Genomic DNA, 16,490 nt, shown 5'->3' with positions numbered 1-16,490 from the left:
GAAAAACAACCGTTGTGAATCCTCCAAAGCGGCATCTGAAGTTTTAAACCTGAGAAACATTTAACACTGGAACTGGGAGACATTTTATTTCAAAAATAAAATGTATGCTGAAGTCTCTGACAAAATTGCCCTTCAAAATATTTGGACTCTAGTTGAGACCAATTCACAAGACGGGAGCTTTTTTCATCTAGTCTTTAGTAAAGAGAGAGCTGCATGGGAAAAACAAAAATGCAAATGGAAATTAAGCTTGTTTTAATTCATCATGTGATGTATTGCTTACTGTGGCAGGCTTAGAAATAATATTTCAGTAGTGCGTGCGTAGCAGTATTGATTTATGTGGAATACTTGGACAACAAAGGAGCCACAATCCCCCACCTTTTCACGCTTCTGTCTCCAGATCAACCCTGTTGCTCATCGACGAGGTCGGAGTTGGTGTGTTTATCATGCGTTTGAAAACGGCTGCATGTCGATAAACACTGGTGAGGTCACTTTTCCTTCAAAAGAGAGAAAAATGGAAGAAGAGAAATAACGAGAGTAAAATGGTTTGCTTCTCAGCTGAACACTGTTACTGAAATTAACACTGAAACAAGCAGCTAGTGCCATCTGGTGTATGAGCTTTCAAACAAGGTCTCGCTGTGCCTGCAGACTGACCACACAAGCACACACAGACGCAATAAATGCATTATGTGCAAATATGTACACATCATTTATGCAAACACGGTTTTCAATATTTAAGCTGCTCTTATTTCAGAGGCGATCCAGCGTGTGCAGATGCTGCTTCTTGGCACGATTCAGGCCTTGGAGGTGCCGCCCTGCAGAGCAGCGTGCCACACGGCTGCCTGTCTTCTAATCACAGGCGGTAAAACCTGCACTGCTTATTAATAATGCATCATGTTCCAGTGTTGTTGGTCCCAACGAGGAGTGTGTAAATGTGTGCTGGAAGGATGGCTATTACACTGCAACTTGGCCCATATGTCGAGGAACAGATTCATCCACAGTTGAGATCTTATCCCATGGATTAGGCAGGCCATGAGTCGGAATTAATTAATCAAAGCATGTTCTCGAGCCTGAAAGGCAATTTATTGAAACGCTGTGAAGGATTACGCAGGAATTATTTATATCTTGCTGTGAGGGGGTTCGGGTTTCTGACGGCTTCATTGGGGGAAAGTTGTTTTCGAGTCTGCATTGCAGTGGAGCGAACAGATTAGCGGGTGCTTTCACAGGGCACGGCGTGCTCCGTCACGGTTTCCCTCACACGGCGTGTGAGCGGAGATTACTTAGCGGCGAGGCTTTCAAAGAATGACACTGCACATTTTACATCTGCTAATGGCTTTTACAAGGCAAGCAACACAATCTGGAGAAAAAGGCAGAGATTTCTCTTGTTACATAAGCTCATCACCGCCGAGGCGCTAGGAACAGCGCCGTGTTTCTGTTACCGTTCTCGTTTTTTTTTTTTTTTTTTTTTCTTCTTTTTCTGCAAATCCTGAGTGGCTACCTTCTCACTGTGTGTGCTCCTTTCTCTGTATTTATGAGAAAATGGGGAATGTGTGTAAGTGTACAGATAACTGAGAGTCATGGAGTGGACACAGGTGTGCTTTTGAGCTTTAGAGAGAAGGCACGTGTTTTGGAGAAGAAGAGGAACCCATGTAGACTAATTAAATTTAGAATTTATTTAGTTTCAAGCATTAAAAATCCATCAATAATATTTAAAAAATGTAGCAGAATTTGACGAAATATAGATTTTCAGAAAGGATACCGAATAAACACCTTCAACTCTACTGGTGTTGATGACGTCACAAGAGGCACAAAAATCAAGCTGATTATCTGGCATTGGGAATTATTTCTACAAAGATTTAGTTACATTTAAGATGTAAATAATTCAGCCCTGGATGTTTTAGCCAGTGTTTAACTCCAGTGACTGCTGAAGCCAGGATGTATACTGCCGTGGATTGTCGACCTGAAATACGTAGTAATGACGATCATCTTAAGAACTTCACCTATTAATAATCCATTATATTTTTTCAAATTTACAATTTTGGACAGTGACTTTAAAATTAGGTTGTTTGTACATTACAGAAGAAAAGATCAGAAGAGGTTTAAACGTGTTGCAGTCAGCCGTCTCCTAATATAAAAGAATCAGAAAGCCAGAAAGGCAACAAGCCAAAAACTTGGACCTCTTAGAGGGTTAATGAAAGACTTTCCCGTGGCTCTGAGTAAGACAGTTGACTCAGAGCATTTTCTGTTTAATAGCTCATAAACCTCCTTTGTCGTCCCTGATGAAGCACAAAAGTCCATAAAGGGTAGTCAGCAGGGTCTCAGCTGACGGCGCTGATACTCTTCATGTTTTATTCATTGGTTTACTTTATCTCAGGAAGCAGGTTCTTCTGAAACAGTTCCCTTCCCTCTTTGAGTGACTTTGTGACATTGATGCTTCTGGTGTAACTTAATTACTTTGTGATTGAAGATCAGCGTTTGGCAACAATTTTGAAGAAACTTTTAATGACATTTTTTTGTTTGTTTCACAGGTGGAGTCCAGGTTTTGTAAGCCGTGTTATAAAGAATCTTTAATTAGTTTACCAAAATCTGGTCCAGGCTTGACTTGTTTTGTTTTGTAGCTTTCATCTTTAGAAAATGGCAGCATAACCTAAGTTTTCTCAAGATGTATAAAGTATTGAGTAGGCAGCACTGTCCCTCCCCCACCTGTTGCTTTACACTACCAATCAACTGTTTGAAAAAAAGACTACTACATGTTTTCCTTGCATAGAAGAAACTTTAAAAATATGATATTCTGCAAACTTTGCACCTAAAACTGCTTTTACTTTTTTTTGTGTGTGTGTGTGTGTGTGTGTGTGTGTGTGTGTGTGTGTGTGTGTGTGTGTGTGTGTGTGCGTGTGCGTGTGTGTGTGTGTGTGAAATCTATCCATAATTACATGTTACAGATGGGATCTAAGTTTAATTATGTAAAGTTCTTAAAATAGTTTTACTTTAAATTATTTCTTTTGGACAGCTTGCTCTTACATTGCCTGTTATGATGAGTATATTACATCATGCTGGTAGATTATTTACCGGCTAATTTGATTTCTGCCTAAATTTCTGTTACAAAAGCATTTACAGCATGTTGGATACTTTTGTGTAAAAATGTTCTTTAGGCCTATATACAGGCATATATGTTCTAGTCTGATTAGATATTTTACATTTTTACTGCAGTTTTTAAATGCAGTTCATAAAGAAACCCAGCATATTGTCACAGTCTAGACGTGAATGTTAGAGGCTAACATGGTTAGCCAGAAGTGGCGCTCTTTGTGCTTACAGATATTTTTATATAGTTTGTCACAGTTTATTATTATTAAATTCTATTTATTATTTAAAATTCTGTCACAAAACAGATTTAAAATCAGTGGAAGATTTTTTTTTTTTCAGTGCTTTGTAACCAGGTGGTGTTAGCTAGCCCAACTAGCATCCTTTACTGATCTACTAGCAACACAGGGAAGTTAAAAATATTACTTCAGTATAGAATACTTTAACAAAAGTGCAGGTTGTCAAGCTGAAATCAGTCTTCTTAATTCCCAGGGCTAACATTTTATAGCTTAGGCTCATAGAATAGCTTAATATTTTTGGGAATTAAAGTCATAGTATTTTAATAACATGATGTCGCTACACCCCTTGTTCGTTCTTTCTACTGTGGCATGCATGAAGTGCTTGTGGGATGCTCTCATCTGATGAATATTCTCCTAACTTTCAACTGTATTCAGATGTGAGATTTGACATACAACTTTTTGTGCAAATTGTTCTTTATGTGTTTCCTAGCGACAGCTCAGGGCAGCGTATTACCACAGAGATGAAAGCAGTCGTGTAGTTTAGAGACAGCGGTTTCTGCCACTCAGCCTCAAGGGCACCGTGAAGTGGGAGTTATGTCAGCAACATTATTTCTCAATATTGGTGTCTGTTCAGCACTTACCCAGATGCAATGTATAAGCTCTGCTTTGCACCTACTATTTAGTTGGAGTTAAAAGGACAGATGTGGGGAAGAGGTTTTGAAACTGCAGTGTCATTATGTATTGAGATCCCTGCATGGAAACAAAGCTGGAACGATGAAAGGTCAGTGCTGTCTTGACTCGTCATCCAGCATTAGGTTTAACATAAAATATCATCTCATGTCAACCCAGCTGAATTATTATTTAAGATAAATAATAATGGACAATACTACTGAGGATGTTGCATTAATATAGTCAGTAAAGATTTAAATCATTACAACGAGAAGAAGAAATTATGGTATTAATTAATATTTTGTTCCTTTGCGAGATAAGAGTAATTATCTAGAGACTTTAAATTAGCGTTCCTGTTTCTCCATGGTTTAAACATGAGTTGACAGGGAAGCTATTGTCTCTGGAAGAGACAAGAAAACATCTTAATAATTCATCCTAAATCATTAGGATAAAAAGTAAATGCTTGTTCAACCTAATAATTCAGAAAAAGCTTTCAGAAAATATCTGCTGGCCCAAATTCACCCATTTAGTGAGTGCTATAAATAATAAGTATAAAACAAGTAGAAGTGTGACAAACAAGGCAGCATGAGGATCTGCATTTATCTTATCGTACACAGTGAATACAAGGAACATAAATAAATCTTCAAAGCTCAATGTTGAAGATATACACCAAAGACGGGCATCTTGACATCGCCATATTTTCTCAACAACCATCAGATATGTGATACAGAGGATTTCATCTATATTTATAGCGGGCTGAATAATTGTATTCAGCTTGAAATTGAATTTTCTAATAGATTTTGTTACTGCAACTAAAAAACTAGACTTTTGACTGATATTTCTGCACATCGTTTAAACATGCTGTCAACGCCTTACCTTAGGTGATAGCACAAGATGAACCATCACTGTGAAGAGGCTTTTTTTAAATTCTGCCGAAAGCTTCATTCTGAACACTGCACATCTGATATCCTTAAAAGCAGCTGAAAACATTAAAGGTAAAAGAAATAAACTGCAATACAAAGCGGATATAATCTGCTGTTGGAAAAAGCTTCACTTCCCATTCAAAAAGCTTCTTCAGTCCAGTATTCAAGTGCTTTGGCTTACCTTGACCTGCAGACTTGGCATCCACACCAACAAATCCACTCAGAAAAAACTTCACCAGAGGTAAAATTGTAACTTTAAAGTTGATGTCAGAGTGGGAGATTGTTTGAGCTGAGTCTCAACCCTTAAAGACCTTAAAAATCACTACGCTCCCAAATAAAATCATCTTGTTGCTAGGGATGCAAAATCCAAACCGCTGCATGAATTTATCAGTTTACTGATGTCAACGTGGGGCTCTGCTTAAAGGTCTAAAGCAAGATCGGGTCTTTTCCAAGCTGTAAATATCTCAGCTTAGTTCAATACATCAGTATTAAAGTTGATATGAATATTGATATTGGACCAAATTTTTGTAAAATTCTGTGAGAGATAGAAATATAGCACTGAGACAGATGGGCCCTTCCAACTGGGCAACAACACATAAATACAAACTAGGGTTGTCTTCCGATACAAATATTTCACTTCCAATACAATATCAATATTACAGCTTTAAATACTGGTTGATACAGATATTGACCCCGTACAATATCAACATATTATGAGCATATTATGCTTAATTTTATTACTTATTTTATGATGTTTTAAGTTAGAAAAGGTTTGATCAAGTGATACGACTCAAGCAAAGAACAATAGTCAACAATAAGTGTGAGAACAACTCGCCTATTATTAACCAGTGGGTTTGCGTGCAGGATACAATCCCTGCTGGATAGAAATCAAATACCATCACAAAAATCATAAACATAACAAATATGTTGACCAATGTTTGGCTGCCTACTTATCACAAGCAACTCTAAACAGGTGGGGTTTTAGTCTGGAGTTAAAGGAAATCAGTGTTTAGGCTGTTTTGCATAGAAGCTGAATGCTGCTTCTCCGTGTTTGATTCTGGTTCTGGTGATGCAGAGCAGAACCAGAAGACCTGGGAGATCTGGAAGGTTGATGCAACAGCAGCAGATCTTTATTGTTGAGTATTGTAATTTTGGTCATTGAGTGATTTATAAAGTACCAAAAATATTTTAAAGTCTATTCTCTGAGCTGCAAGGACCTGGTGTAAGGACTTTTCAACTGGGGTGATGTGTCCTTTATTGTGCTAATATTGTCCAATCAAAACCCTGACTTGACTTTGCAGCCTTTCAGTGCAAAGCTATCGCATAAGGAAGCATCATATAAATAACCCAGTTTTATTCATTTTCCTCAAATCTGCTGCTAACAGTGTTTTGTTGTTTTGAGTACGACCGCGCCGGAGGAGGAGGAGGAAACTAATAAATCTTGCATATATCCCCACATGCATAATCACAACTAAAATGAGAACAAGAATGTGATTATGTTGCTGCGAATCCACTCGACAAATGGAAACGGTTACACATACAATAGGGGAGGTCTTGTAAACACACCGAGCTGCAGCTCTTTCTCTCTGTAAGGCTGCGTGTCAGCAGCGTTCCTCCGTCTATCCGCAGCATAATGGCACTTGGTGGTGTATGAAAAGGGGATTGATCCTCGCTGCAGAGCGCTGTTATGTCTCTGGTTCGTCTCTCGCTAACACGAGAACCGTTTTGATCACCATCTTCTTCCTGTTTCTGAAGCACAATGTGATGGGCTTGTTTGTTGATTTCATACGGGAGTTTATTATTGTAAACTGAGGAAAGCGCTTCGATATAAGTGAGAGCCCCGGTGAAGCGCAATGCAGATGAGATATGATGGAGGAGCAGTAAAGGGAACATCAGGATTCAGTGCGAGTTAGTCTGGGATGCGGGGAAGGGAGGGTGAATTTGAGGGGCAACCCCCCCTTTGAAAGGCGAGGGATTCCTTTGCTGCAGTGATCAGCAGCCTCCCCATCTCTCCCTCCGCCTCCTCCTCTCCTTCCCTCCAGTTCCTCATCCCCCTCTCTTCTATTTCACAAAGCGGAGTCACGTTTCAGAGAGGAGGGATTGTGTGCTGCAGGGTACAGTATGAGCAGCACATGGTTAGAAGCGTAAGCACACTCGTGATTCGCACCCCTCTACTCCGTCCTCCATTTATCCTCACACTTTCCTCCTCCTGTCCTTCCTCGCCTCTTTTCTCTTCTCCAGCTCATCCCCCCCCCCCATCACCTCCACTGAAGGCTGCTTCTTTGTTTCGCCGCCGAACGCTCGGCAGTGAGAGATTGATTCCAAGGCTGCTGTGCTGTTGACTGCTGCCTCACTGTTAAATATTTCAGGCTGCGTTTCAGTGGCTGCGTGTCTGGGGGAGGGGAGGGGGGGTTAGGTCCTGCTCAGCCGCTCCCCAGCCACAACTGACAAAACAGCCCGGCGAGCAGACGGGCGGGCACACAAGTGTGCTTCCGCGCCAGCTGCACTCGCGCACGGCGACATGTCACTGCGCAGACACCCAGCTGGGCCGCATTTGCGTGCGATTTTCATGTTTCTGTGGCGAGTCGGGGCTGCGTGGGAGGCTTGACTGCGAAATCTTCAAACAGGAGAAGCTAATGAATGAGGAAAGCAGAGCTGGACGGCTCTCTGCAGATGGTGCAGTTATTCCAGACTGGCCAAAAGCAATTTCTCAGCATGTCATTCGATCAGCAGCCTAATCACTGTTTGGGCTCCACTTGGTGCCGTGGGATGGCAATGGGTATTCTCATTTACAATACCAACACACAGGAGCTGCTGTGTGCTGGCAATTGCTTTCACAAATGTGGAGGGTCTTCTTTATTCTTTTCAAGAGGGAGAGTAAAAACTGGACAGTACTGATGTGTTCGGTGACGTTTTGACAGCAGTTAGTCTGTTGTAATCTAAGACTCACCTGTTATTTAGTGACTCGTCAGCGCTGGCTTTGTCCATTCAGATTAACGATGTGTGGACTGGTCACCAGTCAAGTGGGGGTGGGCGTTTATCGTGTCGTTTATCACGATACATGTCTTATAATTTAATTTATGGTTGTCACAATAATGTTTTAAGCCGCCCTTCATATTTACACCCTGACTGCTACAAAATGTTCAGCCACAACTCTGGAAAAAAATAAGAGCCCACTGCACTGAAGCCCATTGAGAAGCTCCTTGTTCTAAAACCAAATGTTGATTTCTGAACTCTTCCTGAGTTAAAATATTAGTATTGTTGTTTCTAAATGAACATGAACTTGTTTTCTTTGCATTATTTGAGGTCTGAAATCACTGCTTCTTTTCGTTATTTTGACCATTTCTCATTTTCTGCAAATAAAAACTAAATATTTGCTTGGCTTTTCAGAGACATGTCAGTAGTTCACAGAATAAAATAACAATGTTTGTTTTACTCAAACATATACCAATAGAAATTAAAATCAGAGAAACTGATTATTTTAAGTGGTCTCTTTTTTTTCCAGAGGTGTATTGTGAAGTGGTTAATTGCTACTTTTGTGAAAATGGGTATAGAAATTACAGATGTTTCTGGAAACCCATCTACAGAAATGTTTGAAATCTTAAAAATGAACAAAACCTCTCATATTTCCATGTCTATACATCTTCAAGAAGATTATTAACATTAAAAGAATTATGAGTGAGGCTATTTAAAGGAAAAACACTGAGGAAACATGAGTTTCAATGTAGCAGAGAGGCTACTTTATCTTGCAAACCAACGATGAGTACACATTTTACCAAAAAAAAAATATATTTAGAAATCCATTTTTTAGCAATGAAATCATTTTGGATCTTCAAAAGTTCTACACTTCGTAGGACTCAGAGACGTCTGTGTAATTCCCGCCGTGCAGCGAAACAGGAAAGATGCCTGGGAGCGTAAACAGTTTGTGGATTGGCTGCGTGTCTCGGGTGGATGCTGGGTTTACCGGTTATCCCACTGCAGGATCTCTCCCCGACTGCTGTTTGCTGTGAGAGCGCTCGCACACAAATACGCCACTCTGCTCCGAGATATTTTTACTCTTTGTGGTCGTAAAGGTGAAGGGCTGAGAGCCCTAAATGTCTGCTGCTGTGGTTCACCTCCACCAGGGACTGCATGCATGTTGTAAATCTAATATTAAAACACAGTTAGCCTGCTGTTGGAGACGCTGTATGTACACACAGTGAGTGAGATGGAAATCTGCTTGGAAGCACTGCCTTGAAGATGTGCTTTGTCTTCCTTAAATGGTAGGTTAGCGAACGGTGCTAATCATAAAGAACAGTTTGACAGGGAAACATATGTGTGCATGACTTTAATCAGGGAGATTTTGCTTCCCCGGAGCTCTTGTGCTTCTTTGATTTTATTGCGAGACACTTCTGTGGCATAATTTTTAGAAATTAGGAGTCGTGACAGTCGCGTCTCACTCAGGGTTTTACACCTAAATTTGTGACGGGCTGCTTTTAATTTAAAACATCTGCAGCATCGTTTGTGAGGAAGATCACATCAGGTTGTGCACAAAAAACAACAGGGACTTTCTCGCAATCCCCTCATGTTTTCATCTTTCTCTCCAATTTGCAACAAAGACGCAGAATTCATGACTTCTTGTTATTCAGGCTGCATTTTAGCGGCCTTGCTTTCTGTTTCTATTTTTTTCTTTCTTTTTTTGGGGAGTGGTTATTTCTACTGGAGTAATTACATGAGATGCCAGGAGCTTAGCTGTATTTTGTTTCATTATGCATGACTGTACATTATTTGTTTGAAAACGAAGCTGCAGATGCGTCCATTAATCTTCCTTCCTTGGGTGGGGCTCTGGTTTGCACAAACTGGATGCTGTTTTGTAAAATAAAACCAGAGGGACGGATGGTTAGAGTGATATATTAACAGAGTTTATGCAGTCTGGAATTTAATTCAGTCAGTTTTATAATATCTGTATATACTAGGTATAGAAAAACGGATGAGAGGAGGGGAAGTATTTTCTGGAGGTTGCTCCTTCTGTCCATCTAACCACTTATTGTTTCATTGTTTCACCCATTCCTCTCAATTTATCCCTCTATCCCAGGGATCAGCAACCTTTTCCATTCAAAGAGCCATTTTTGACTCCGCTGCTACAAAATAAAACTTTAAATAGGATTATTATTATTAAAGCTAACAATTTAAGCTACAGCATGTGTAGTAAAAAGTGGAAAATAGTGGCCACATCGTCCAGCAACATATTTGGTTAATCTCAGGATCAGCGTGTCAGATGAGAGTATTGTGTTAAAAATGTTCTTCCTCTCTCTTTCCTGTCTGCAGGTTTGGAAGAGCGCCCTCTCATGGCCTGGGCAGAGACTGTTTTGTTCCTCCGCTGCTCCACAGGGTAAGCCCTCCTTTGAGTCACATCATGATGTTCCCAAAACTCCCAACTAATTGCCTTCCCTTCCCATTCCGAGACAAAAGAGAAGTGGACCAAAGCAAAGTTATGCATTAATCAGACTGCAGCGGCTCATTTCGAGTTAGCGGCCAGTGGATTATTAATGTGGATTTTGCTCACAGGAATCACCTTTTTGGTTGGCAGAAAGAAAGAAAGAGGCAGCAGCACTGCAGAACAGGAGGATTGGATTTTAAATAGGGCTTAAATAGCTGTGGGATTGGAGCACAGAGGAGCACAAGACTCCCCCCACACTTCAAACGGCGAATCTGTGATGGCAGGATAAAGGAGGACAAAAAGGAACGGGTGCAAGCGAGGAGCAACCCATCTACTCCCCTGCAATAAAGTGAAATGAAACGTCTATACGTTTGTTCCTTTGAGCGCCTGTATAAAAGAGAGAATCCCCCCAGAAGGCAGCTGCCAGCTGATGATCCTTCACCTCGGTGTGGGGATTGAGCAGAGAAAGTGCTGATTCACTGCAGCAGTCCGGATCGTCTCCTCACCGGGCTCTGCCTTGATTCATGGATCTGTCATTGGAGACCATTCAGCATGATAATGGTACAAGCTGCGCTGGCTCTTTATGACCACAGTTTGGTTATGGACCAATAGAGTTGTGTTATAGAGATAATTACTATGCAAGAAGGAGCTTCTGGGGAGCTGTTTGGGCAAAATTAACCGTTCTTACAGCAGTGTTTAAAAACGACATGTGGAGATAAAGCTAACAGCATGCAGAAACAAAATAATTGAACTTGAAAATGGTGTATTGGGACCGTCGTGTTAGTCTCTTTTGTCTTCCTTTTTTTTTTTTTTTGCTGCTGTGAGAATCTGCTGGGAGCGACGGCGCTGTTATGCGTACCTGAATGGCATTTTTATCGTCACAAGAGCCTCATCTAGAGATATAAATAAACCTTTCTGTGGGAATAAAAACCAATTGACGTCAAGAGGCTGACTGCAACTCTCTGCTTTCATTAGCGTAGACCTTATTTTCACAAATCAGCAGTGCATCCATGTGGTTTATTTTTTGTAGATTCAACTTTACTACATTACATACTAAAGGTTTCTGTAGGACCAAATGTAACTGAAATGAAATACTAACAAAAAGGTTATTTCAGTAATTCAGCTTTCAATACACTTTGCTAGACAATCTTCTAGAGTTTTTCTTTTTCCTTTAATTAAACTTTCCATTAAAATCCTTGGATAAAGCTTTTTGTGAACTTTTGTTAATATTAATTGTCTTGATTAGAAATTTTGGTGTTTATTGCTCCTTTCTTAAAATTTTCTTAGACTAGGACGATTTCTATTTGCTATCGGCCGTAATTATCAAAATGAAAAGAAATGAAGGCTTGAAGTGTGTAATAAATCTATATTTGAGTTTTGCTTGTTTAACTGAGTAACGAAGACAAATTGACTTTTAAATGAGCTTGTAATTTATTGAGATCAGCATGAAAATTACAAATAGCTTTTACATCAATCACCATTGTTGATGGCAGTCAGATTCTGTTAGAGTCGAAAGTAAATTTCTAGTTCTATTACCAACATGTGACATGTAATTTCATCTTTGTTTTAGAAAGATGAGGCATTTTTCTCTCTTGTGCCAAACGCTGCTAAGCTGGGTGTGATCCTGCAACTAACAAAAGCAGATCACCAAACCATATTCTAATTATCTTACGGAGTATTTTGTTTTGTCTAGTTTCTGGAATAAATATCTTAAAACATTTGCAATAAGACTAAACTAACTTACAAGGAATTTCAACAAAATATAGGAGCTTGTTTGAAGTGAATATTGATATCGATCCTCTGGAAGATTTTTTTTCCACTTAGAACATGACATTTTTCCCATGTTATAAGTGGAAAAAATCCACCAGTGGAACTAGAAATAAAAAAATAAATCTATACTAAGGAATTATTGACGTAAAATAAGCCCCTCTGAAAAGTTACTTGGAAGTTAATTTTGTCTTATTTCAAGCAACAAAACTAGAAACTACAGAGATTTTGTGTTTTTCCAGGGTGCAGTTTGCAATTAATCGTTTTCTAAATTAGAATCTCTTTTTCTGACTTTTTTAACTTTAAGTCAGTTTTTTTTTAAATCAACTTTTAGCACTTGATCAAGCCTGATTCCTAAGGGTTCACAAATGTTCAGTCGTCAGATTTTTTTTTTTTTTTATTGTAAATTGTCCTGTGAGTATTTGTGGCGTTTCTCTAACCCCCCTGCCTTGTTACGCTCTCTCAGAGGTGACCGTGGTGTATCAGAATGGTCTGCCTGTGATCTCGGTCAGTTTGCCGTCCAGGCGGGAGCGCTGCCAGTTCACCCTGAAGCCTCTGAGCGACTGCGTGGGCGTTTTCCTGCAGCAGCTGCAGGCGGAGGACAGAGGCATCGACCGTGTGGCCATCTACTCAATGGGTAAGAACCACTGCTGTCAATCAATTGAGAAATTAATCAGATTAATCACACCATAACTCTGTGATTGATCAAGAGTAATCACTATGCCTAACTTTGAAAAGTTGAAATCTAAGAATCCACATTTTTAAAATAGTTGAGGAAATGTTTCATTGTCTCAAACCAGACATCTCAGTTTTCCAGGTTTTCGTATCCAGGAAGGTTTGAAAGAAGCCATTTTGTTTTAAGCACAGTTTATAAATGGTAACTAGAAATTGGTTGGTCTTAAGTGGCAGGATAAATCACAGTTGAGGGCTAAACGTCCGTCATGGTGTTTTGTTTTTCTTAAGGATTTTTTTTTGCCTCTAGAGAACATTTTTTACAATTATCTGTCAGGATATCATGTGAACAAACTTATTCACGTGTGATCTTAGTTGAGATTTTTACTTGATGGAAACACCGCAATTGCAAAATTGTATTACGGAAGGCCAATAATGCCATAATTAAATAATATTTGGACATTAGCAGAACATTGACAAAATTTTGTGCATATTTGCAATAGAAACAAAGTTGTTGACACCCCAAGTAAGAACACACTGAAATATGTAAACTAGAACATTCTATTTATATTGGATTATTTCAAAAAATAGAGATACATTTATTATTTATTTGTATTAAAAATTAATATTAGACATCCATACATCCAAATGCTACATATTTTATTCTCTCAGTCAGACTCAACAGGTCTGATTTTCCAGAGTGGGGAGGCTTACCGAAGCCGTTTCTCTCACTATTTTGTCTTTTTTTTTTTTTTCCCAGACGGAGCGAGGATCGCCTCCTCCACTGGAATAGACATCCTGCTGATGGATGACTTTAAGCTCGTCATCAATGACACCACTCATATTGTGCGACCACCAAGGAGAGGTTCGTCCCAACAGAGAGTGAAGGATGGCGTCGAGTCTTTGCATCACAACTAAACCCGTGTTTACGTATTTGTTTGAGCAGAGATCCTGCCCCACGAGGAGGCCGAGAGGCTAAATGACGTCAAGTTTCTGGTGCAGCAGCTCTACACCACACTGCGCATCGAGGAGCACCAGCTCAGCAAAGAGCGGGAGCTGATTGGACGACTGGAGGACCTCAACTCTCAGCTGCGCCCCCTAGAGAAGGTTCATTAAAAGCTTTTTGACAGTTAGCGTTAGAGATCCCAGAAAACGCTGCGGGTTATAGAACGGTCAGTTTCATGACGTTAATCTATGGAGATGAGGGAGCTGAGTTAAGCTGTGCTCTTCCTCATTCATCGTAATGAGATAATTAATTTGTGTGACTGAAACAAAACGGCTAATCTCATGATAATTAAGCCTTAATCCGGTACATAAATAAATAAAAAAAACAGTTGCATGATGTAATATTTTTCCATTGAAACTCTTGAATGGGATTGTTTGAATTATTGCAGTCCTGCCACAAATTAAAAATACTTTATATATAAGAGCCAACTGCACTGAACCCCATTGAAAAGCTCATGGTTATTCCACCAAATAAAAACAATTAATTACTAAATGAAATTATTTGGCGGCTTTCTAGTCATAGCAACCACTATAAGTCCTTTACCTTTTGTCACATTCACCAAGCTGCACACACAGCTACGTGTCGGGTTGCAACTTGTGATTAAGTGCCTTTCCCATGAGTCCATCAAGCCTACAAGTTGCAGAGTACAAGACAATTCCTCTCTCCACTCAGAGACAGATGCCCTGTAATTATCACTGAAATGTCAGCAAGAAAGCAGAAATGGACCCCTGAATCCCAGAGATCTTAATAAACGCCGATAATTACTTACTTTAATAGTTAACACACCAAATATATCTGAATATGCAGTAATACACACAATGGAAACTGTTTTAGCATCACCACAGATGTTAATGTCTGCAGTTTATCAGCTTTCCAAGCTGCATTTCCTATCAAATATTTTAGATATGCTCTATAATTTTACAGCAATTTTCTGCAATTAGACAAGACTCCACTGTGGATTCCTAAAATATTTATAAAATGCCTAATTAGTCATCAATTGAATCAGCTCCGAGTCTCTTGCAGCAGTGCATCATGAGTCTATTTTGTCTGTCAGCTTTACCAATCCAAAGTGTGTGCGCAGTTTTTGTGGTGCTCAGAATGAACTGTCACATAATTAGAAAATGAAATATTTGTGAAAGAAAACAAGTTTACATGAATGAATGCTAGCGTTTTTTTGTTTTTTTTAATTATGTTTTATCACTCATTTGAAGCCTCCAGTCCAGCTCGTAAACTGAGTGACTGTCTGTGCACTTCATGCTGCTCTGTTTGTGCAGGTGAGAGAGGAGCTGAGCAAGAAGGCGGAGCGCCGCACCACCTGGGTGCTGTGGGGCGGCATGGCGTACATGGCGACGCAGTTTGGCATCCTGGCCAGGCTGACCTGGTGGGAATACTCCTGGGATATCATGGAGCCCGTCACCTACTTCATCACTTATGGCACTGCGATGGCAATGTATGCCTACTTTGTGCTGACACGTCAGGTAAGACTGGAGATTATATGGAGAGGGTGAATTAAGCAATGCATCTTCAATTGTGGGTGCACTAGTTGTTCAAAATTTGTGGCCTTTGGACTGATTTTGTGCAGTTCAGAAATGATACAAAGTTGACTTTATCTTTACCCAGGGTAAAATAATAGCCAACATAATTTTCGTATAATGAAAAAATATTGAGTACAACACAAAGTATTTGTCTTTTTATAACAAAACTATTGTAATAAGTAAAACCCAGTCTGTCCAGAAACTTTTACTGTAAAGTCGACTTTGTTGCATCAAATCAGATTTTATCAAATTTATTAAACTTGGCTAGTTATAGCAAGCGTTTTGAAAGAACATCCTGTTTTAATGTACTGATAATACATTTTGAAAACCAGATGCCTTTCTTTAAAATGCAGCAGACGTGCAAAGTCTTTTTTTAAATCTAGGATCTTCAGTAAATAATAACTTTATTTGCTTGATTTTATTTGAATTTTGGAACACGAATACTTTTGATTTGATGACAAAAAGTTTGGACTCCCCTGCCATAGAGTAAAGAAATCTGCTTTCACTTTTCATAAATTTCCTCAAATTTTTAGCTCCAAGGACACAGAGTCTGTCTTTCCCTCAGTGCGATCCGTCCCAGAGACTCACAGCAGAGCCTGGAGGACGTCTGATAAACTGGTTCTTGTTACAAAGTGCTCCATCTTTGTCTCCCTTTAACCTGCAGGAGTACATTTATCCTGACGCTAGAGATAGACAGTATCTGCTGTTCTTCCACAAGGGGGTGAAGAGGACACGCTTCGACATCGAGAAGTACAACAAGCTGAAGGATGACATCGCTGAGGTACGAGGATTTAGCCTCTCGCTGAAAATCCTGATTGATTTGTTTTTGCTGTCAAGCAGATGCTAAATTAGGCAGAGTGTGTTATTTTGACTGTAAGCAGAGATGAGGGATGTAAATATAGGTACTGCATTTGCAGTGCAAAGTAGAAAAGTTACAACAGTTAATATATCTAGTAAAGACTGGAATGAGATTTCTGTATTTCCCAGGCCTGCTAAAGTCAAGAAAAATATAAGTTTTTCCAAACTTTAATCCCTGTTTCTTAGATGTTGTCTTTCATATTTTGCTTTTTTTCTTCCTTCTCTCCTTCCTAGACTCTTTTGGTGTCCCTTGTGCCCTTACTTCCTTTGTCTCCTGTGCTCTTCCTTCCTTCCACCCTCGTGTTCTGCATTATTTCCTTTTTC

At 39.6% G+C, this 16,490-nt stretch overlaps 1 protein-coding gene across 1 annotated transcript in view; it reads left to right on the top strand.

The window, feature by feature from the left end:
• Positions 1-16,490, top strand: part of mcu (mitochondrial calcium uniporter) — a 63,665-nt gene that overhangs the window by 42,157 nt on the left and 5,018 nt on the right. The window contains exons 3-8 of the mRNA XM_015010303.2: positions 10,217-10,280; positions 12,562-12,732; positions 13,528-13,632; positions 13,714-13,874; positions 15,048-15,251; positions 15,973-16,089. Of these exons, the coding sequence (XP_014865789.1) occupies positions 10,217-10,280; positions 12,562-12,732; positions 13,528-13,632; positions 13,714-13,874; positions 15,048-15,251; positions 15,973-16,089 (822 nt within the window). The remainder of the gene's footprint in view (positions 1-10,216; positions 10,281-12,561; positions 12,733-13,527; positions 13,633-13,713; positions 13,875-15,047; positions 15,252-15,972; positions 16,090-16,490) is intronic.

The sequence above is a fragment of the Poecilia mexicana genome, unplaced genomic scaffold, assembly GCF_051168715.1.
Source record: "Poecilia mexicana isolate PSO_F unplaced genomic scaffold, ASM5116871v1 scaffold_15, whole genome shotgun sequence".
Taxonomy (NCBI): Eukaryota; Metazoa; Chordata; class Actinopteri; order Cyprinodontiformes; family Poeciliidae; genus Poecilia; species Poecilia mexicana.
The sequence above is the reverse complement of the archived record's forward strand: the minus strand, read 5'-3'. Positions and strand labels throughout refer to the sequence as shown.